A 25121-nucleotide genomic window follows, 5' to 3' on the forward strand; every position below is an offset into this window, starting at 1 on the left:
TCAATCAATCAAAGTTTACTCATATAGCCCTTAATCACAAGTGTCTCAAAGGGCTGCACAAGCCATAACGACATCCTCAACCCACAACGACTTGACCCACTTCCTGGGAAACTTATCAAGGAGCTGTTTGTAATGTTAGGACCATCAGTGCTAAATACTATAAACTTATCACTTTCCCCTGGCACTGTTTCCCTAACATTCAAAAAAGCGGTTATTCATCCTCTGCTCAAAAGACCTAATCTCGATCCTGACCTCATGGTAAACTACCGGCCGATGTCCCACCTTCCCTTTATCTTGAAAATCCTCGAAAAAATTGTTGCACAGCAGCTAAATGAACACGTGGCGTCTAACAATCTCTGTGAACCCTTTCAGTCCGGTTTCAGGGCAAATCACTCTAAGGAGACAGCCCTCACAAAAATGACTAATGATCTATTACTAACTATGGATGCTAATGCATCATCCATGTTGCTGCTTCTTGATCTTAGCGCTGCTTTCGATACCGTCGATCATAATATTTCATTAGAACTAGGGATGTCCGATAATGGCTTTTTGCCGATATCCGATATTCCGATATTGTCCAACTCTTTAATTACCGATACCGATATCAACCGATACCGATATCAACCGATCTATACAGTCGTGGAATTAACACATTATTATGCCTAATTTGGACAACCAGGTATGGTGAAGAGAAGGTACTTTAAAAAAAAAAAAATAAAATAAGATAAATAAATTAAAAACATTTTCTTGAATAAAAAAAGAAAGTAAAACAATATAAAAACAGTTACATTGAAACTAGTAATTAATGAAAATTAGTAAAATTAACTGTTAAAGGTTAGTACTATTAGTGGACCAGCAGCACGCACAATCATGTGTGCTTACGGACTGTATCCCTTGCAGACTGTATTGATATATAATGTAGGAACCAAAATATTAATAACAGAAAGAAACAACCCTTTTGTGTGAATGAGTGTAAATGGGGGAGGAAGGTTTTTTGGGTTGGTGCACTAATTGTAAGTGTATCTTGTGTTTTTTATGTTGATTTAATAAAAAAACAAAAAACAAAACAAAAAACAAAACAAAAAAACAAACAAACAAACAAAAACTATACCGATAATAAAAAAAACGATACCGATAATTTCCGATATTACATTTTAACGCATTTATCATCTCTGCTGGACATCTCTAATTGGAACGTATCAAAACACGTATTGGTATGTCAGACTTAGCCTTTTCTTGGTTTAACTCATATTTACTGACAGGATGCAGTGCGTTTCCCATAACAATGTAACCTCGGAGTATGTTAAAGTAACGTGCAAAGTTCCACAGGGTTCGGTTCTTGGCCCCGCACTCTTCAGTATCTACATGCTTCCGCTAGGTGACATCATACGCAAATACGGTGTTAACTTTCACTGTTATGCGGATGACACCCAACTCTTCCAAACTCCTGCAGTTTTAACATTTCTTAATGCACAGAATCAAATAAATGAAGCACTTTAGGCAGTTTATTGCAAAAAAGTGTTAGAAAATTTAAAATACATTAAGTTTTTGGTAGAATTTGTAATTTAGTAATGTGCAATTACTATAATAATGCACTGTTCTCTGCGATATGGCTACACATTTCTGCTTGGCAGAAGAAGCAGGCAGCGAGGGTGCAGGGTTACGCTTAATTTCACTGTTGCTTATCCAATTTGAGAATGGAACTGCGCGTCCAAATTCCAATTGGCTTGTAAAGGGCTTGTGAAGCTTGGGGGCATGGTGTTGTAATGCTGTACTAGTATATCAATTCATATTTTTACACCCCTTTATTTTCCAAATAATGAAATCCATTTTCAGGTTATGTCAATAAGACTAGTCTGGCCACTTCCAGTTTACAACCTGTTTACTAATGCATAAAAGAAACATTGAAAGTCGCTAATTACCTGGAAAGAAATGACTGCTTTTTACAGCAGAGAACTGTCTTTTCAAAGAGGGCGCGGGGACAAAGATAAGCACCGGTGAATCTGAATAATTCATGCTGCAGAAGATGATGACCACAGAATGAGGGGAAAATGCAAAGGGCAGCTATGCTCTTTGCACTTAGAAGCTCTTAAAGCAAACATTCTGGGGTGGGGGCTATGGTGACAGGAAAGAACTCTGCAGACTGCCGCAGCGTTTCCATAAGAGAAATTGCTCCCCAAGGCAACCCGGAGGGAAAATAATAGATAAAAATTAAAGCATAATAATAATGTGTTGATGTAAAACAATGTCAGCGCAAAACAACATATGTAGTGTTTGAAATACTGTTTGAAGTACATACCCTTCTCCTCCGACTGTCGTAATCTTGAGGCGAAAGTCCACTGAATTGAGATTCGGAGGCTTCCATTTGAGGATGTCATCACACCTTCCGGCTTTGTATTTCTGCAAACAATATGAACATTTGCTCATGTGAGCACATATTCAACTTTAATGAAAAAGGATTACAGATGCTGCATATGTTATTATGTCTCCATCATACTTGCCAACCTTGAGACCTCCGAATTCGGGAGATGGGAGGTGGGTGGGGTGGGGGGGGGGGGGGGGGGGTTTGGTGGTAGTGGGGGTGTATATTGTAGCGTCCTGGAAGAGTTAGTGCTGCAAGGGGATTCTGGGTATTTGTTCTGTTGTGTTTATGTTGTGTTACGGTGCGGATGTTCTCCCGAAATGTGTTTGTCATTCTTGTTTGGTGTGGGTTCACAGTGTGGCGCATATTTGTAACAGTGTTAAAGTTGTTTATACGGCCACCCTCAGTGTGACCTGTATGGCTGTTGATCAAGTATGCTTGCATTCACTTATGTGTGTGTGAAAGCCGCTTATATTATGTGACTGGGCCGGCACGCTGTTTGTATGGAGGAAAAGCGGACGTGACGACAAGTCGCTAAAGTGCCTTTAAGGCACGCCCCCAATATTGTTGTCCAGGTGGAAATCGTGAGAAATTCGGGAGAATGGTTGCCCCGGGAGATTTTCGGGAGGGGCACTGATATTCGGGAGTCTCCCGGGAAAATCGGGAGGGTTGGCAAGTATGGTCTCCATGTCGCCGCAGACTTAATGGCTCAGCAATAAGTGAGCACAATTTTTAAGTAGCGGCCATGGTTAAAATATAGATTTAATATTCTGTCTGTTAATCTCCACTGAAAACCAGAGTGTAAACAGGAGCGTTTGAAAAGCTGTTTAAGGTTTGTTAATGTTTAGAAGCGGAGACAATTGCACCGTTGAATCGCAACAAACTATTGGGTGTAAAAAACAAATCAACCCACGCTGTAAAGCAGGTTTTCCTCCACCACTTTGATTGTTTCTGTGTGCTTGACATTTAGGAGGATATGACGCGCAGTTGAATATGAGAAATGTGTATTCATGGCGGGCGGAGGCGGCAACAGATGACCAGATTCTGTCACCGCCAGGTTGCCCAGTAACAGAAGTCTACTCAGAGGGAAGATGTCTGGAAAACAGACAGGATTCCTCAGGAGATCCTGCTCTGTCACATTGATCACGTGACTAAATGAGGTTCCGCCCACATATGTCAGAGTAGAAATCACCAGAGGCAGATACAAACATGATGCTGCTTGTCAAATTAAAAATGGCAATCAAGTCTTGGCTCACCGGATGAACAATGCTCATATTGGGGCAAAGGTGCTTTGGATGAATGTCTTTTTTGTTTGTTTTATGGTACAATGGAACTTTGTTTGGATTTTGAAGCAATCTTTCTCATAGGTTAAAATGGAAATAGAAATCAGTTCCTCAGTCAAACCTATCCATGTTTCGGGCCTTAAGTATTTCAACCAATCAGATTGCAGGGACTTCACAGTTCCCTACTATTACAACAAAGCCGTCATGTAGGGCTTGAAAGTGTGACGTGGAGCCGCAGTGCATTGTGGGACAGGACTCTGAATAGCTTACTTACATGGCTGAATACAAGACTCGAGAAGTGGGAATTTTTGGGCACCTCATGATTCGATTACAATTACGATTCAGGAGCTACGATTCGATTAGAAATTGATTATTGATGCATCTTTAATTTATGTATGTTGACGCAGTTTTACATTTCTTTTTGTTTGACTAAATAAGCGTTTATCACTTGCAACTTTAAAAAACAGTGCATTTGTAATAAGAAAATTCCCACATTTATTGAATTAATAGAAATGTGTGCAAAACTGGAACATACAGTCGTGGTCAAAAGTTTACATACACTTGTAAAGAACATAATGAGTTTCCAATAATTTCTACAACTCTTATTTTTTTGTGATAGAGTGATTGGAGCACATACTTGTTGGTCACAAAAAACATTAATGAAGTTTGGTTCTTTTATGAATTTATTATGGGTCTACTGAAAATGTGACCAAATCTGCTGGGTCAAAAGTATACATACAGCAATGTTAATATTTGGTTACATGTCCCTTGGCAAGTTTCACTGCAATAAGGCGCTTTTGGTAGCCATCCACAATCTTCTGGCAAGCTTCAGGTTGAATTTTTGACCACTCCGGGCTGATGATTTTTGGTTGTTCTGAAGAATTTGGTGGTAATCCTCCTTTTTTTATTGTCCACAATACACAGCAATGTGTTTGGAGGAGAAAAGGTGAGGACTTTAATCCCAGGAATACCATTCCTACCGTCAAGCATGGTGGTGGTAGTATTATGCTCTGGGCCTGTTTTGCTGCCGATGGAACTTGCTTTACAGAGAATAAATGGGACAATGAAAAAGGAGGATTATTCTTCAGGACAACCTAAAATCCTCAGCCCGGATGTTGGGTTATGGGTGCAGTTGGGTGTTCTAACAGGACAATGACCCCAAACACACGTCAAAAGTGGTAAAGGAATGGCTAAATCAGGCTAGAATTAAGGTTTTAGAATGGTACGTGTGGACAATGCTGAAGAAACAAGTCCATGTCAAAAAATCAACAAATTTAGCTCAAAGTGTTGACAAAGTACAAGGAAGAAGAATCCTGATAAACATATTGAACCTTAATTATAAAATGGATAATCCTTTTCATCTCATTATGTGAATCACAATTTACTTAACTATTTATTTATGAGAACCTTATTTATTATGTCATTTATTTATTTATTTGTTTGTGTAACACATTGAATACAGGAAGTGGACAAACACACGTGTTAGAAATTGCTTTGAAACAGAAAAGAATTAGGATTAAATAAGATCTGCTTCTTACTACTCCTTTTCGGACATGGTGTAATAAGAAACTGGAAATATGTGATGTACCATATTGCAACTGTATGCATGTTTGAAATAAGCATAGACCAGACCTTAATACATTAAAGCGCTGTGATTTGGGATTTAAAATATAATTTGTGTGGTTTAGTGGCCACTGTTCAACACTAAAATATTGTGATCAATATTTTGTCTAAAAAAGTGGAAGAGATTATTTTGAGGGAGGTTGGTGTTCGTGTATTATCGAACAACCCTGAACTGAAAACAAGTTACCTTCCACTCCCACGTTTCAGAGGAAACGCAGCAGAGGTTCTTCAAAAGATACATGCTCTCTTATCCTGCTCTCTAGCTAACTGCGTTGAAATGCCTTTGTAGAGATAGCGGCTGGTTTCAAAGGGACATTAGCGCCTCCTCTTCACAGAGACCCTGGGCAAATTACACCAAAAAAGTCAGGTTGTTGATTTATGAAATTATGTCTTAACTGCCATCTGTACAAGGTGCTAATGATGAACAGTTATACATGAAATGCAGTGATGGAAAATGGCTGAACATATGGTAATTACTAGAAATGATCTGCATCATTTGAGTAGAAAAATGACACAGACACCTGGGAGGCTGTTTTTTCTCTTGTCATAAAGACTAGCAATAACAAAAGACTATATCATAGTATTTATAGGTCACAGTATGTGTGCAAGATGGCAATTAAAGTGCTCTTATTGGATACTTGACATGCAAGACTTTCAGCCATAGTGCAAACTGCAAAGAATAAATCGGAGCTTGGGGAACAACATGCACAAACTACAACAACAACCGAATGAAACCCAATCAGACTCTCGATTAAACAAATGACCGTGAAATGCATTCCCAAATGTGCACCCTGTAGCACTTTCATTTGCATTCGCGGGGTTGTCAAATGAGGGAATGTACAAAACAAGAGTTTTGTCATTGAAGTGAAGAAGCAACCTTCACGTCGCACCCTGATTTCGGACGTACTTTTTTCTCAAATGTATTTCCATGTGAATGTCAGATTGCATTGAAATTGCCTGCCTTTTCCCAGATAGAAATGCAGTGACGCCAAACGTCTTGACTTATGATCGTGACAGTGATGCAAAGTGAAGGCGTGCATCTTTATTAACATCTTTATTACTACATATCAGGGTTTTTTTCCCGTCCTGTCCAGCCACTCAGGCAAATCATATTGTTGATGTAGATGCCCATATTTGCTGTACAGATTTACTCTAGATAAGAGAAGTGACGGATACTTCTCTTGTTTCCTTATTTGTATTTGACTTTATTAAACAGATTTATATTGTTTGGCGAAGTGATGTTTGTAGGAGTGTTTTCAAGCATATTTGTGCGTGCTAGCTTTATTAGCATTAGCTAATATGTTTACACTTTTACGAGTGTCTGTCTTAGTATTATTAAATCACAATGGCATTCGTTTTGTATTGTTTCACTTTCACAAATTCCTCAGTAAAATAAATTCACCAAAACATCACCTTGGAGTTATTGAGTCTGTTTAGCTGATTGGAAAGTTAGGTTCTGCAGCTAGTGGGTCCATGACAATGATTTCTGTTTTGTTTGATCAGCCGTTTTACTGCTGTGATACAGACACCGTTTGGAAACAATTAAGGTATGTAAATAAATATTTACAAAATATTTCTGTGTAAAGAAATCATTTCAAAACGTATATATCTGTGGCTTAGAGTCCGGTGCGGCTAATATATGGAGAGAGAAAAAAAACTTCTCAAATTTACTGGATGCAGCTTATATACTGGTGCGCTCTATAGTCCGGAAAATACGAAAATGTGATCGTCGGAGATATTAACATTTAAAAAGCAAACTCAGCTGAATATCAAATCAAGCACAACAGTCCGCGGCAGCAGGAGAGCAACAACACCGCCCCCCACAAGCCGGAGGCCATTTTGTAAGGATACAGAGCTCAATGACCACACAAAAACACCTACCGGCCGGCTGGTTGCCTCGTTTCACTGCCCTGGCTTTCGTGCATCAAAGACCACGCTGCTGTTATTACACGGCGACAGGTGTGGATGTCTGCAATACACCCTGCTCTGCTTGTATCCTCAGAGTCGCAGTAGCAAGATTAACGGCAAGCCATTGTGCTCAATAGACTCTGGAGACATTTTTACGTTGTTGTTTTAGCTGTTTTAGGGCAAAAAACATATTCAAATAAATACATTGTGATTACCTCAATTTAATTATAATCATTTTATTTTTTCATTTAAAAAAAAATAAAATAGAAAAACAAAAGTTTAAATTAAATGAATTGACTAGGTCAAGCAAGGTGTTCAATTGATGTTGTGTGGGCCTTCTTTAGAAATGTTATGGCCCCCCCAAAAAATGCATTAGTATGGAAAATGGAGCTAAAGGCATCATGTATGATATACATCTGAAAAAAAAGGGGGTTGTTGCAAGCTTTATTAGGACGCCGAGTTTCCAAAGTGTTGTAAGCTTTATACCTCGCCCTTTTACGGCCTTGAGCACGTAATGATGTAAAATAGGCCTGTATGCAAAAAAACATGCAGCTAATGATAGCAATTTAGCAAAGTGTTCACACGCTCATGTGGAAGATACAGCAGTGAGTGACATGCTTGAACACCTGACAAATTCCCCGGATGGACGAGTAATTTTTATTCAACATCATCAGTAATTGTGAAAAATATAGACATTTAAAAAAAACATGTATACAGTTTGTTCTGTTCAACCAATAATGGTAACATAAGCTTGCCATTGGTGTTTTTGTTATATATATTTATATATATATATATAATATATATATATTTTTTATTTTTTATACGTTGCGCAAGTTGCAAACAGTCTGTAAAGCAAACCAATTTTTGGTGTGTGCATGACCTAGTAATTTTACATCACTAAAAGAAGACTGTCGTCTTTTCAGAGGTAAGTCAACAGGCCTTGTCACTGTGTGGTGTCTCCTAGAGAAATTTGTTTCAAACTAAATACATTCCAAGTATGAAACACACTACGCTTGCAACAGAATAAAACAGGCTTTGATTCAAACTTACCAGTGTGAAAAATGCAATGAACACACCAACATGTGCCGGGTGACGGTGTTAAAAGTGATGTTTGATAATCTTACGACTGCTACCCAGGCTATTCATCGTGTCTTCATGAGCTCACTAACCCAACTTCCTTGGCCAAGCTTCTATGCTGGAAATGAGACAAATCTCACCAAAATCTTTTTTTTTCCTGAAGCGATCATGATAACCATTGTGGCAGTTGCTGATGCCGCACGTTTGCGACATATTTGAAACTCGTGAAAAAACAACAACAACACAACTTCAGGACATAGACTTGCGTTTAAACATATGTAAAGATGCTATTCCGATGCAGTAAGACTCATGATGCATTGCGTTTCCACGTCACACTTTCAAGTCCTATTACATTACAAATTAAGCGATGATGTCACTTTCACACAACACCCCACCGCAAGTAGATTGTCGACCTGTGGGAAACACTGAATGTTTTATCTAACATAATGAATAATCGTGATTTCAATATTGATACAAAATTATCACGATTTTGACCATAATCGTGCAGCCCTACATAATTGTTTTTAAATGTATACCTAAACAGTCTCCTTGGGCTACATACAGCACACATTACATATACTTTTTCTAATCATATTTAGTCATTCTCTAAAAGATCTAATCCTTTCAAATTATCTAAATGGATGACAATATAAACCATACTCAGCTACTCTTGTCAGCCAATTCAATATTCTCATTAGGGTTGGTCCATCCATTTTCTACCGCTTATTCCCTTTGGGGTCGCGGGGGGCGCTGGAGCCTATCTCAGCTACAATCGGGCGGAAGGCGGGGTACACCCTGGACAAGTCGCCACCTCATAGGGTTGGTCCATTAATTCGAAAAATGAGAAAGAAGTCAATTAGTTGATCATTGAGAATGATTTCAATTGTGTGAAACTGATGTGTCCTGAGGCAAAATGAAGTGCGGTACTTGGATGCAATCAACAGTGGGGCTGTCTAAAGAAGTAAAACATGACAGCCGCTGTGGGCAACGTTATTCATAACACTGGGATAAAAACAGGCGATCAAAACATGCATAAAGAGAGTCTCCTATACGTTGATTGCAACCCTTAAAGGCCTACTGAAACCCACTACTACCGACCACGCAGTCTGATAGTTTATATATCAATGATGAAATCTTAACATTGCAACACATGCTAATACAGCCGGGTTAGCTTACTAAAGTGCAATTTAAAATTTTGCACAAAATATCCTGCTGAAAACGTCTCGGTATGATGACGCCTGCGCGTGAGGTCACGGATTGTAGAGGACATTATGGTACAGCATGGTGGCCAGCTATTAAGTCTGTTTTCATCGCAAAATTCCACAGTATTCTGGACATCTGTTTTGGTGAATCTTTTGCAATTTGTTCAATGAACAATGGAGACAGCAAAGAAGAAAGCTGTAGGTGGGAAGCGGTGTATTGCGGCAGGTGTTGTGCCGGATAATGCACCCCTGCCGTAGAATGCACCCCCTGACTGTTGTGCCGGATAACACAGCCGGTGTTTCATTGTTTACATTCCCGAAAGATGACAGTCAAGCTTTATCATTGGCCTGTGGAGAACTGGGACAACAGAGACTCTTACCAGGAGGACTTTGAGTTGGATACGCAGACGCGATACCGTGAGTACGCATGCAGCTGCGGCTTCCAAACATTTGATCGCTTGCGCGTACGTGCGTGCCGCTATGTGCATGTCACATATGTAACTTTGGGGACTTTGGGGAAATATATGTGCTGTATGAACTTTGGGGAGGTGAACGGTACTTTGGGCTGTGGGATTGAGTGTGTTGTGCAGGTGTTTGAGTTGTATTGGCGGGTTATATGGACGGGAGGGGGGAGGTGTTTGTTATGCGGCATTAATTTGTGGCATATTAAATATAAGCCTGGTTGTGTTGTGGCTAATAGAGTATATATATGTCTTGTGTTTATTTACTGTTTTAGTCATTCCCAGCTGAATATCAGGTCCCACCCGCCTCTAACAGCATCTTCCCTATCTGAATCGCTCCCACTTCTCTCTAGTCCTTCACTCTCACTTTCCTCATCCACGAATCTTTCATCCTCGCTCAAAGTAATGGGGAAATCGTCGCTTTCTCGGTCCGAATCGCTCTCGCTGCTGGTGGCCATGATTGTAAACAATGTGCGGATGTGAGGAGCTCCACAACCTGTGACGTCACGCGCATATCGTCTGCTACTTCAGGTACAGGCAAGGCTTTTTTATCAGCGACCAAAAGTTGCGAACTTTATCGTCGATGTTCTCTACTAAATCCTTTCAGCAAAAATATGGCAATATCGCGAAATGATCAAGTATGACACATAGAATGGACCTGCTATCCCCGTTTAAATAAGAAAATCGCATTTCAGTAGGCCTTTAAGTTGCTGAATTAAGTGAGTTTACGCAGACTGGTTAACTACAATACAAACATTAATATAATAAAAACAAAAGGTTTGTAATATTCCCCATAGTCAATCAATTACACTACACACAAATATAATCGCAATACTTTTATTTTTGCTCCCATTTTTCATGAGTTGAACTCAAAGATATAAAACTTTTACTATATACTTAAAAGACCTATTTTTCTCAAATATTGTTCACAAATCTGTCTAAATCTGTTTTGGTGAGCATTTCTTCATTGCCAAGATAATCCTTCCCACCTAACAGGTGTGGCATATCAAGATGCTGATTAAACAGCATAATTATTGCACAGGTGTGCCTTAGGCTGCCCACAATAAGAGGCCACTCTGAAATGTGCAGTTTTTTTTTTATCACACAGAACAATGCCACAGATGTCACAAGTTTTGAGGTAGCGTGCAGTTGGCATGCTAACTACAGGAATGTCCACCAGAGCTTTTGCCTGTGAATTGAATGTTCATTTCTTACCATAAGCCGTCTTCAACGGCGTTTCAGAGAATTTGGCAGTACATCCAATCGGCCTCACAACTACAGACCAAGTGTAACCACACCAGCCCAGGCCCAACACATCCAGCAGGTGCACCTCCATGATCGTCTGAGACCAGCCAACCGGACATCTGCTGCAACCATTGGTTCGCATAAGCAAATATTTTCTTAACAAACTGCGAGGGACCGTCTCAGGGAAGCTCATCTGCACGTTCATCATCTTCATCGTGGTCTCGACCTGACTGCAGTCTGTTATCGTAACCGACTTGAGTCGACAAAAGCTCACATTCAATGGCGTCTACCACATTAAGAGGTGTTCTCTTCATGGATTAATCCCAGTTTTCACTTTTCAGGGCAGACAGCGTGTGTGGTGTCATGTGAGAGAACGATTTGCTTATGTCAAAGTTGTGAATCAAGTGGCCCATGGTGGGGGTGGGGTTAGCAATTAGTAGAACGATCAACCTCAAGGCATTGCAATCCATAAACTTAAAGAAAAGAAAAGAAGATGTGTGAGGTAAAAGATTCTAATTATGATTACAACTAATTCCAATTTTCTTCGGTTGATTCTTAGTTAAGTTGTATATTTCTTTGTTCTAAATCTTTAAATGTTAGAGTATCAAACTTGATCAAAAGATTGAAGGGTTGTGATATTCACAAACAAATGTATTGACTTGCTCATTAACACGAACAATAGGTTTGTTTTTATTTGAATCGTGACAGTGATGAAACACTTACATTTACATCTCAAAACAGCGGCATCTTAGCATAGAATGGCTGTGCGTGTCTCCTATGCTCTGACGAGAATGGATTGGACTTCATTGTCATTGCACTTCAAAGTGCAACGAAATGTGTTTTCAGTACGAGCTGTCTAAGAGCAGACATTCAGTAGTCAGGGGACAGCCTGAGAGGAAAGGCTCACAGCAGCACCGCTTGTACGTTGAGGACATTAGAGTCTTACGCGCTTTCATGTCTCCAAACATCCAAAAAAATAGATTTGTCGCTAGTCGTATTTGAGAAATAAAGTCACAAAGAGGAGTTGGAAAGATGTTAGATTTAGAAAGAAAGTCACCAAGCTGACAACACTACGCTGAGGTGTGTGTTAAAAACAAAGACGCAAAGACGGCATGGCGTGGTTGGGAGAGTGGCCGTGCTAGCAACCTGAGGCTTCCTGGTTCGAACCCCAGCTTCTACCAGCCGAGTCACGTCCGTTGTGTCCTTGAGCAAGACACTTCACCCTTGCTCCTGATGGGCCGTGGTTAGCGCCTTGCATGGCAGCTCCAGCCATCAGTGTGTGAATGTGTGTATGAATGGGTGAATGTGGAAATAGTGTCAAAGCGCTTTGAGTACCTTAAAGGTAGAAAAGTGCTATACAAGCAGTGTTGGGTTAGTTACTGAAAACCAGTAACTAGTTACGTTACTAGTTACTTTATTTCAAAAGTAACTCAGTTACTAACTCAGTTACTTAAACCAAAAAGTAATGCGTTACTGTGAAAAGTAACTATTTAGTTACTTATATATATTTTTTAATTTTTTTAAGGCCCCATTTAATGCCCTTTTAGCCTTCATTTTAGTACTGTTATTGCACTGGAGAATAATACAATCTGTTGATCAACTTGACATGCATTTGCATCACTGAACTCTGCTAAGCAATGTGGTCTACATACAACACACAAAGACAAAGATATGTTTTAAAGGGCCAATTTGTTTCAGACCAGAACAAATTGACAAAACTATTTTAAATAGCTGCAACTTAACATACATAAGTAACAAACAGCATAATAACAACATAGCTGCAAAACAAGAAAGGCACACACTACATACATAAAGCCTAACCAGGCGTTTTCTCAAGGAATTCTGAAATAAAATCATGTCTGAAGCCCAGAACACTCTACACATTTCCCCACTTAGTTTAGAGAAAAGGAAATATTAGCCTGGCCCACTAGTATCCCTCTTTAGGTTTGTGAACTTTATAGTCTAAACATTTAGAGTGATGTGATAATCAAACACTCTAAAAGTCTAAAATGAAAGAGTATATAAGAGAATTGACAGAGTGTGTGTACCTTCAGTGTGCAGTGCCTCATTAAAATCCAGCCGCTGTTGGAGGTGGAGGTGAAGTGTGTGTCTCTTTACTAGCTTCGTCGAAGCATGTTGTTTTTGTTGCTGTTTCAGCATATTTGAAACTTACATTCAACTAAAATGTTCTTTTCTTTGTGGTCGATAAAAGAAACATACTGAAAATATCTCCATTTTAAGAAACTCGGCTTCGGGGTTCGCCATGACGTCTTGATAGTAGACACAGACACGCCCCCTCCCACACACACTCACACACACACACGTACACACAGACAGCGCGCGGCGCGCCTTTTTTTTGTCGCCTCTTCAGCAGCGCTGCAACACTCAGATCTTCTCAGTTTCTAGCCGATACTACATAAAAAATAACGCAAAATAACGCAGCAACGCATCATGTAGTAACGGTAACGGAGTTACTGAATATAAAAAATAACGCGTTAGATTACTAGTTACCGCCGATAGTTACTTTGTAACGCGTTAGTCCCAACACTGTATACAAGTATAACCCATTTACCATTTAAAGACCTGCTATAGTTTGCATCTGATTGGTTTACACTGGTGGTGCCTTCCGTGGTTGGCTAGATTTAGACACAATAATTTATTGATTGGTCTGTGATTGATTCTTTTGGTAAGTCAATCAAAATTACTGTCTGCCATGTTGCTTTGTCGTCAGTTGTAAACAACAACAACACTCTCGTATTACGTCATCACAGAAATCTCGCACGTTTAGAGTTTTGTAACAGATCTACAATCAACCGATTCATGACTTTCCAACCGGACATCGACCAATCCATACTACATATAGATCGATTCAGTGGCTCGCCAAACAATGTATACATACACTATACTGCCAAAAGTATTTGGCCACCCATCCAAATGATCAGAATCAGGTGTCCTAATCACTTGGCCCGGCCACAGGTGTATAACATCAAGCACTTAGGCATGGAGACTGTTTCGACAAACATTTGTGAAAGAATGGGCCGCTCTCAGGATAGTGATTTCCAGCGTGAAACTGTCATACGATGCCACCCGTGCAACAAATCCAGTCGTGAAATTTCCTCGTTCCTAAATATTCCAAAGTCAACTGTGGGCTTGTGGGAACAGTTTGGAGCGGGCCCCTTCCTCTTCCAACATGACTGTGCACCAGTGCACAAAGCAAGATCCCTAAAGACATGGATGACAGAGTCTGGTGTGGACGAACTGGACTGGCCTGCACAGAGTCCTGACCTGAACCCGATAGAACACCTTTGGGATGAATTAGAACAGAGACTAAGAGCCAGGCCTTCTCGACCAACATCAGTGTGTGACCTCACCAATGCGCTTTTGGAAGAATGGTCGAAAATTCTTATAAACACACTCCGCAACCTTGTGGACAGCCTTCCCAGAAGAGTTGAAGCTGTAATAGCTGCAAAATGTGGACCGACATCATATTGTACCCTATGGGTTAGGAATGGGATGGCACTTCAAGTTCATATGTGAGTCAAGGCAGGTGGCCAAATACTTTTGGCAATATAGTGTATGTATATATATATATATATATATATATATATATATATATATATATATATATATATACATATACACATATATACCTATTTACATATACACATATACATACATATACATATTTACATCTATCATTCCATTTTCTATTGCTTGTCCCTGTCAGGGTCGCGGGGGTGGCTAGAACCTATCCAAGCTACATTTGGGCGGAAGGCGGGGTGCACGCACGCACGCACGCACGCACGCACGCACACACATATATATATAATATAAAGTGGTGGTTATCAGATATAACTGCTGCATAAGAATCACATGTTCAGTGGGCCCAAGCATGGTAGAAATGACCTATTGTGAATATGCCCCTTAGGATTTAGTAATGTTCATGGGAAAATACATTAAAAACACATTTGAATAACATTCTGCATAAAATTCCTTTAATTTATAATGTTAAATTCCATATTTTTGTGAAATCTCCCTTAAAATTAAATATGATCATATCTACATTACATTCACACATAGTTCTATTTCAAATACTGTATGTGCTATATATGGTACGCACATGTAAAATCATAACAAGTCTTGGTCCACACACTTGTAAATAGCCTGCTTTAGATTCACATTTTCAAGCGCTTGAAATTCGACCAAAGTGCATAGAATGTCATTATTGCCAGCCAGTCAAGCAAGCTTTTTTGTGAATAATTAATTTAATTTCAATCATAAAACCTTCTCTTTTAAATGAGTCGCTTGGAACACGCATGTTTTACACAAACACGCAATTAAAATTATCGCCTATTCCAATCACGGACTCTTTGCAGTGTTATTGCACCTGGCTGCACTGAAGGACGAGGCAGAAGGTTACACCTACTTGAGAGTGTCGGAGGAAAAAATAAATCCATAGGCTGGAACGGCATTGTGTTGGTGTGAATATAATCTGTGCAAACACGAAACGCGATGGAGATGGTTCAATTTCAGGGCCATAGTGTGCTACCTGTGAGTAAAAAAACAGCAACTCCTACTGCAAATCTGTTATGATTGGTGGAACCAAACCATAGCCCTTCCTTGGAGTCAACATAGGCGGATAAATTACACTGGGGGGATGTGTATTAGAAGCTGGAGAGAACAGCAAACAGAGAAGGTGACAAGCTATTGAACGGCTCTGCACATCAGAGATTTGTTACCCGCTTTTAAGTCCTGAAATAGCCTGGCTTTATTTGATCCTTTACAGTCCGTATTTGAGCAAAAAGAGACAGACCCCCATGGTTTTCTAATTCGCCTTGAAAAAGAGTCAGAAAAAAAAGAGAGTACAATTAAAATATAAGGGGTTAATATGAATGCCATTTCCTGAGATGTAAAATAACATCCTTCATAGAAAAGTACATTGACTATGTAAATCAACTATGGTTTAATCAGAGAAACCTTACATAATGGGGTGCAGTATGTAAATATATCTATGGATGTATGCCTCATAGCAATATACTGTACATATGCTGTTACAGTGGAAAGGTGATTCCTATGGCCCCAATCGCCGCTGTTTACCTGACACATGAAACATGACGAATTGGGGGGATGCACTATCCACTGTAGCCGCCATATAGCAGTAGAGTGTTGAACATCTTAAAATGTGTTTTGTGGCAATTTTGACTTTGACCACAGCGTCAGCTGCTATGTAGAGTGCCGCTTTCCATCATTTATAGCAGACTGCATTGCATAAATGATTTACCCACCTCTTCATCTCATGCGAGATCCACCAAGGAATGGGACCATATGAATCCCTTCCCTACTATTTAAGCAATTATGAAAAAGGCATATTTATTTATATAAATTGTGATTAGCCAAAAAAAGGTATAATTAAAATGTAGAAGTTACATGATCTTGAATTGCACAAATTAATTTAATTTGAATCGTTTCCTCTGAAAGGTTTGCAACCTTTTCACAGCTGCCGATAGGGCGCTAACGTTACAAAATATTGTAAACATTATTTCCCGCCTTCTTTACGCTGTTTTGCCCGACGTAACACACGCTTTGTTTGTTGTCAGCCAATAATAGCAATTTGGCAAAATTTAGCAACTAACGTTGTTATCATTGAATGTATATTCTATCAAAACAACAACATGACTGCAAATTGTTAGTTGCTTCTTTTGAACTGCTTTTGTGTACGAGACAGCGGTGAGTGACAGCCTGAACGCCAGACACATTTTTCGGGATTACAGGTGATTTTTATTCAATATAATTTGTAATCGTGAGAAATACAGACATTTAAAAATATATATACTGTATGTTCTTTTAAACTACTAAAGCAGAGAGAGCCAAAGTGAAAATGTGACAATGAGGCGTGGGCCAAAAACAGTGACTTTGAGCATGAAACACAAATAGCCTAAATATAAATAATAAGATTCCTTTAAATTAGTGCAAATAAAAAAGATAGATGACAACTAGTTAGCCATGCAGACATGGGATCACTGATTGTGTGAGCTTTAGTAGGGGTGTACAACTTTTTCATTTCCGATACAATACCGATATTGGAGCCTTGAGTATTGGCCGATACTAATAACATCCATCCATCCATCTTCAACCGATTAGCCGGAATCGGGTCACGGGGACAACAACTCCAGCAGAGACCCCCAGACTTTCCTCTCCAGAGCAACATTAGCAACTTCCTCCTGGGGAATCCCGAAGCGTTCCCAGGCCAGAGAGGAGATGTAATCCCCCATCTGGTCCTTGGCCTGCCGCGGGTTCTTCTCCCAGTGGGACGTGCAACGAGGACCTCCCTAGGGAGACGCTCGTGAGGCATTCGCACGAGATACCCGAACAACCTAAGCTGGCTCCTTTCCAAGCAAAGGAGAAGCGGCTTTACTCCGAGTCACTCTCGGGTGACTGAACTTCTCACCCTATCACTAAGGGAGATACCAGCCACCCTTCTGAGGAAACTCATTTCGGCCGCTTGTATCCGCGATCTTATTCTTTCGGTCATGACCCACACTTCATGACCATAGGTGAGAGTAGGAATGTAGATAGTTTGGTAGACCGAGAGCTTTGCCTTCTGGCTCAGCTCTCGTTTCGTCACAACAGTGCGGCAGAGAGACTGCAATACTGCCCCAGCTGCTCCGATTCTCCGGCTGATTTCTTTCTCCATCTTTCCCTCACTCGTGAACAAGACCCCGAGATACTTAAACTCCTCCACCTGGGACATAGTCTTGTGCTCTACCTGGACTGTACAAACCATCAGTTTCCTGCTGAGAACCATGGCCTCAGATTTGGAGATGCTGATCCTCATTCCAGCCGCTGAACAGTTGGCTGCGAACCGATCCAGTGAGAGCTGCAGGTCACGAACCGATGGTGCCATCAGGACCACATCATCTGCAAACAGCAGTGACGCAACCTTTAGCCCTCCGAGGCGTACACCGTCTCTGCCATGGTCACGACTCTGCCTAGAAATCCTGTCCACGAAAATCACAAACAGAATAGGTGACAGAGCGCAGCCCTGGCAGAGACCAACCCCCACTGTAAACGGATCCGACTTACATCCAAACACCCGGACACAACTCTCACTTTGGTTGTACAGAGATTGGATGGCCCTCAGCAGGGTTCCCCTCACCCCGTACTCCCTCGGCACCTCCCACAGGATCTCCTGGGGGACCCGGTAATACGCCTTCTCCAAATCCACAAAGCACATGTAGACTGGATAGGCATACTCCCAGGCCTTGTACAGGATTCCCATAAGAGTAAAGAGCTGGTCAGTTGTTCCACGACCAGGACGGAATCCACATTGCTCCTCTTGAATCTGGCGTAAACTTTCCCAGGGAGGCTGAGTAGTGTGATACCCCTGTAATAAACACACACCCTTTGGTCCCCCTTTTTGAATAGGGGAACCACCACCCCAGTCTGCCACTCCCTCAGCACTGTCCCAGACTTCCACGCAATGTTGAAAAGGCGTATCAACCAAGACAGCCCCTCAACACCCAGAGCCTTCAGGATTTCTGGACGGATCTCGTCAACCCCCGGAGCTTTGCCACTGTGGAGTTGTCTAACCACCTCAGTGACTTCACTCCTAGAGCTCGACGTCGATCCCCCATCATCCTCAGGCTCCGCTCCTGTCAGGGAGGGTATGTCTGATGTAGTTGGGGTCAGGAGTTCCTCAAAGTGCTCTTTCCAACGCCCTACGACTTCTTCACTTGAAGTCAGCAGAGTCCCATCCTTGCTGTACACAGCTTGGATGGTTCCCTGCTTCCCCCTCCTGAAGTGCTGCATGGTCTTCCAGAACAGCTTTGGTGCCGCCCGATAGTCTTTCTCCATGGATTCTCCGAACTGCTCCCAAACCCTCTGCTTAGCCTCGTCCACAGCCACAACCGCTGCCCTTCGGGCCTGTCGGTACCTTGCAACTGCCTCCGGAGTCCCCTGGGATATCATACCCCGGTAGGGCTCCTTCTTCAGTCGGACGGCTTCCCTGACCACCGCTGTCCACCAGGGTGTTCGAGGGTTACCGCCCCTTGAGGCACCTAAGACCTTCTGGCCACAGCTCGCAGCTGCAGCTTTAGCAATAGAGGCTTTGAACATTGCCCATTCCTGTTCAATGCCCCCAACCTCCACAGGGATGGAAGAGAAGTCCCGCCGGAGGTGGGAGTTGAAGTCATTCTGGACAGAGGACTCCTCCAAACGTTCCCAGTTCACCCGCACTACACGCTTGGGTTCGCCAGGTCTGTCCAGAGGTTTCCCCTGCCATCTAACCCAACTCACCACAAGAGGGTGATCAGTTGACAGTTCAGCCCCTCTCTTCACCCAAGTGTCCAAAACATACGGCCTCAGATCAGCTGATACAATTACAAAATCGATCATTGATCTTTGGCCTAGGGTGCTCTGGTACCAGGTACACCTATGAGCATCCTTATGCTTGAACTAATGTTTGTTATTGCAAGTCCATGACTAGCACAGAAGTCCAATAAAAATCCACCACTCAGGTTCAGATCAGGGAGACCGTCCCTCCCAGTCACGACAGTCCAAGTATCACTGTCATTGCCCACGTGCGCGTTGAAGTCTCCCAGCAAGACTATGGAATCCCCTGCTGGCGCCCCATACAGGACCCCATGCAAGGTATCTAAAAAGGCCGAATACTCTGAACTCTTGTTTGGTGCGTACGCACAAACAACAGTCAGAGTTTTCCCCCCCTCCAACCCTAAGGCGAAGGGAGGCAACACTCTTGTCCACTGGGGTGAACTCCAACGTACAGGCAGTCAGCCGGGGACTCGTGAGTATCCCCAAACCCGCCTGGGCCCTCACACCCATAGCAACTCCAGAAGTGAACAAGGTCCATCTCTTGTCCAGGAGTGTAGTTTCAGAGCCCTTGCTATGCGTAGGTAAACCCACAAGATCCAACCGGTAGCGCTCCACCTCCCGCACAAGCTCAGGCTCCTTCCCCACCAGCGTAGAGACGTTCCACGTCCCAAAAGTCAGCCTCTGCTTCCCCGAATTGGTCCGTCTGGAGCCTCCACTTTCACCGCCATCCACTTGGCAGCGCACCCGACCCCACTGGTTCCCACCGCGGGTGGTGGGCCCACTAGGAGGAGAGGATGGTGTGTCCACGTAGCTTCTTCGGGCTGTACCCGGCCGGGCTCCGTTGCTAGCCCGGCCACCAGGCTCTCGCTCGATACTAATAACAGAATAATTAAATACAAATACAGTTTAATAAGGGCTGTCAAATGTAACACTTTAGAGCGTTAACTATAAGTTCCTTTAACGACGATACATTTTAACGCGCGATTAACGCGCATGCGTCCTGACTCCTTTTTGACCCTAGGGCCATCACGTATGGTGGGGAAATGTAATGGCGTAAGTTGCAGTTAGGCCACAAGCTCAAAAATAGCGAGCAGAAATGCTCAAAGAAAAAGGCGACATTGTAGAAATATCAGATAAAAGCTATGGCGAACCGTTCAACCGACAAGAAAAGGCAATTTTATCTTCGAATGCCGTGAGACGACATTACGAAGGCCTGCTGACGCGCATTACCGCTTCAGAGAAGAGGAGCTTTAATTCTGCGTTTGGATTATCGGTAAGGTGCATTGATAACATAAAAAATAGTCTGTTGCTGTGACTGCTTTAAAAAGGTGCCATAAAAGCTCAACAGAAATAAAAAGACAATAAACAGGAAATCGAAAGGGGACTTTTTTTTATTGCAAAAAGTCAGGTCCATCTTCAAAACATGTCAAGGCACCTTCTCAAACCAATCGTATTTTTCCGGCTTCAAAATAAAAGCACTAAACATTATACCCGGTTTGCCTACATTAACAAAATAAAAATGTCTTAATTACAATTATGCTTTGTCAAATACGTTTTGTAAAGTATTCTGTGATATTTGCAACTTAATAAATGCAAGTACATCAGTTGAGGAATATGGGGGGGAATTTTTCTGGCTGGCTGAAATATTGTGTAAATTATTTCATAACATGTTCTGGTTGAACAGGCTAAATATATATATTTTTTTAATAAATAGAGAAGGTTACTATATTGTCATGCAGCAATATAACGACCATTAACTTGTACAAAATGTAATGTACAAACTATCAGAAGCATTTATTCAGGTAGAAATAACACAGATTACATTAACAAACATCTTTGACAATCAACCATGATCGTTACAATCCACATTTTGTGTTATTAATGCGTAAAACTGGTATTAGTGTTGTCCCGATGCCAATATTTTGGTACCGGTACCAAAATTATTTTGATACTTTTCTGTACTTTTCCAAATTAATATGACCACAAAACATACTTGCCAACCCTCCCGGATTTTCCGGGAGACTCCCGAAATTCAGCGCCTCTCCCGAAAACCTCCCAGGACAAATTTTCTCCCTAAAATCTCCCGAAATTCTGGCGGAGCTGGAGGCCACGCCCCCTCCAGGCTTATTGTTAGGCAGTTTCATTAATGTCCTCCCAGCGTGGCAACAACACATAACAACAGCAGTCACGTTTTGTCTACCATAAAGCAGTTCGTCTGCCGTAAACAGCAATGTTGTGACACTCTTAAACAGGACAATACTGCCCTCTACTGTACATGCATATGCATGATATATATATATATATGAAAATACTTGACTATATATATATATATATATGAAATACTTGACTTCACCAAGTCAAGTATTTCCTATATATATATATATATATATATATATATATATATATATATATATATATATATATATATATATATATATGTGAAATACTTGACTTGGTGAATTGTAGCTGTAAATATACTCCTCCCCTCTTAACCACGCCCCCAACCACGCCCCCACCCACCCCGACCAAGCCCCCCGCCACCCTCCACCCCCCACCTCCCGAAATCGGAGGTCTCAAGGTTGGCAAGTATGCCACAAAAAATGGCATTTGTTGGCTTTATTTTAACAAAAAATCTTACGGTACATTAAACATATTGTTCTTATTGCAAGTTTGTCCTGAAATAAAATAATGAACATACAAGACAACTTGTCTTTTAGTAGTAAGTAAGCAAACAAAAGCTCTTAATTAGTCTGCTGACATATGCAGTAACATATTGTGTCATTGTATTACAAACCCCGTTTCCATATGAGTTGGGAAATTGTGTTAGATGTAAATATAAACGGAATACAATGATTTGCAAATCCTTTTCAACCCATATTCAATTGAATGCACTACAAAGACAAGATATTTGATGTTCAAACTCATAAACTTTATTTTTTTTTTGCAAATAATAATTAACTTAGAATTTCATGGCTGCAACACGTGCCAAAGTAGTTGGGAAAGGGCATGTTCACCACTGTGTTACATGGCCTTTCCTTTTAAAAACACTCAGTAAACGTTTGGGTACTGAGGAGACACATTTTTTAAGCTTCTCAGGTGGAATTCTTTCCCATTCTTGCTTGATGTACAGCTTAAGTTGTTCAACAGTCCGGGGGTCTCCGTTGTGGTATTTTAGGCTTCATAATGCGCCACACATTTTCAATGAGAGACGGGTCTGGACTACAGGCAGGCCAGTCTAGTACCCGCACTCTTTTACTATGAAGCCACGTTGATGTAACACGTGGCTTGGCATTGTCTTGCTGAAATAAGCAGGGGCGTCCATGGTAACGTTGCTTGGATGGCAACATATGTTGCTCCAAAACTTGTATGTACCTTTCAGCATTAATGGCGCCTTCACAGATGTGTAAGTTACCCATGTCTTGGGCACTAATACACCCCCATACCATCACAGATGCTGGCTTTTGAACTTTGCGCCTATAACAATCCGGATGGTTCTTTTCCTCTTTGGTCCGGAGGACACGACGTCCACAGTTTCCAAAAACAATTTGAAATGTGGACTTGTCAGACCACAGAACACTTTTCCACTTTGTATCAGTCCATCTTAGATGAGCTCAGGCCCAGCGAAGCCGACGGCGTTTCTGGGTGTTGATAAATGGTTTTCGCCTTGCATAGGAGAGTTTTAACTTGCACTTACAGATGTAGCGACCAACTGTAGTTACTGACAATGGGTTTCTGAAGTGTTCCTGAGCCCATGTGGTGATATCCTTTACACACTGATGTCGCTTGTTGATGCAGTACAGCCTGAGGGATCGAAGGTCACGGGCTTAGCTGCTTACGTGCAGTGATTTCTCCAGATTCTCTGAACCCTTTGATGATATTACGGACCGTAGATGGTGAAATCCCTTAATTCCTTGCAATAGCTGGTTGAGAAAGGTTTTTCTTAAACTGTTCAACAATTTGCTCACGGACCCTCGCCCCATCCTTGTTTGTGAATGACTGAGCATTTCATGGAATCTACTTTTATACCCAATCATGGCATCCACCTGTTCCCAATTAGCCTGTTCACCTGTGGGATGTTCCAAATAAGTGTTTGATGAGCATTCCTCAACTTTATCAGTGTTTATTGCCACCTTTCCCAACTTCTTTGTCACGTGTTGCTGGCATCAAATTCTAAAGTTAATGATTATTTGCAAAAAAAAAAAAATGTTTATCAGTTTGAACATCAAATATTGTAGCATATTCAACTGAATATGGGTTGAAAATGATTTGCAAATCATTGTATTCCGTTTATATTTACAATCTAACACAATTTCCCAACTCATATGGAAACGGGGTTTGTATATTCTATTTTCCATTCTATTATTTTGTCATCATTATTAAGGACAAGTGGTAGGAAACAAATTATTAATCCACTTGTTCATTTACTGTTAATATCTGCCTACTTTCTCTTTTAATATGTTCTATTTGCACTTCTGTTAAAATGTAATAATCACCTATTCTTCTGTTGTTTGGATGTGGCGGGGGGTTGGCTGACCGGTACTTTTTTATAGGCGGTATAGTACTGAATATGATTAATTAGTATCGCGGTACTATACTAATACCGACCCAACACTAACTGGTATCTAAACAAAGTCTGTATTACTACAAAATATGTCAAGACACCAACGCACTGTAGGTATTTTTCTTATTGTCATTGTCAAAAGTGTGTATAAGTCCTTTTTGTGTTGAGCTGTTAAAAAAAGCATAATGTTTAAAACACATTTCATTGCAGCAAACAATTTGTCCAGTCATGGTAATAAACACTTTTATAATACAATGATTTGCAAATCATTTTCAACCCATATTCAGTTGAATATGCTACAAAGACCAAAAACTATGTTTTTCTGCGATTATTGCCATTAGTTTTGAGTTAACTATGAACAAAGTGCAAATAATCACGATTCAATATTTTAATCGTTTGACAGCCCTAATTGTAATATATAATTTTTATTGAGTAAAATTAAAATAGTGTACGCAAAATAGTATAAACACTGGTCAGCAAACTAAATTGCTTTAATATATACATGTTTTTATGTTTAGTGTTACTTCGATGACATCCTTTTGTTTGAAGGCACAGCTCTTGACTGTTTAAGTGGGCTGAGGATTACAGATAAAAGGCAGGCCTGCTCAATAAATCTGTTCCCAGGAGAAAGTCTTCCTCTGTAGCAGCTCAGACACACTGGCCTGTTCCTTTGAGTCATGCCGGCATGCAGATGTACGAAGGGGGTGTGTGGCACAAATTATTTAAATGAAGATAAAATAAGTGGAAAGACGGACAATGAAGGAGGTAATTGGTCTGCTGAAATAACCTATTGACAAACAAAATAAAAGGTTTAGAAAGGGTCAGGCCCCATATTACATGCAAAAACAAAAAAAGCTCCAGAAATCCAGAAAATAATTCTGTTATGACTTTTAAAGGATCTCAGATGAAAATATAGCATAGAAAGAGCAATAAGTCTTTATGGTCAGGCTATAGAGTCAAAATCTTTACAACTATCCCTAAACAAAGAAAACATATCCCAAGAAAGGTCAGTGCTGGGGGTGATAAAAGACGAGTGCTGGAGTAAAAAAAGAAAAACCTTGTCCATTA

At 40.9% G+C, this 25121-nt stretch overlaps 1 protein-coding gene across 1 annotated transcript in view; it reads right to left on the reverse strand.

The window, feature by feature from the left end:
- The window catches only part of rngtt (RNA guanylyltransferase and 5'-phosphatase), a 246934-nt gene that overhangs the window by 52444 nt on the left and 169369 nt on the right, over positions 1-25121 (reverse strand). The window contains exon 13 of the mRNA XM_061987246.2: positions 2300-2400. Coding sequence (XP_061843230.1) covers positions 2300-2400 — 101 coding nt within the window. The remainder of the gene's footprint in view (positions 1-2299; positions 2401-25121) is intronic.

The sequence above is a fragment of the Nerophis lumbriciformis genome, linkage group LG26, assembly GCF_033978685.3.
Source record: "Nerophis lumbriciformis linkage group LG26, RoL_Nlum_v2.1, whole genome shotgun sequence".
Lineage (NCBI taxonomy): Eukaryota > Metazoa > Chordata > Actinopteri > Syngnathiformes > Syngnathidae > Nerophis > Nerophis lumbriciformis.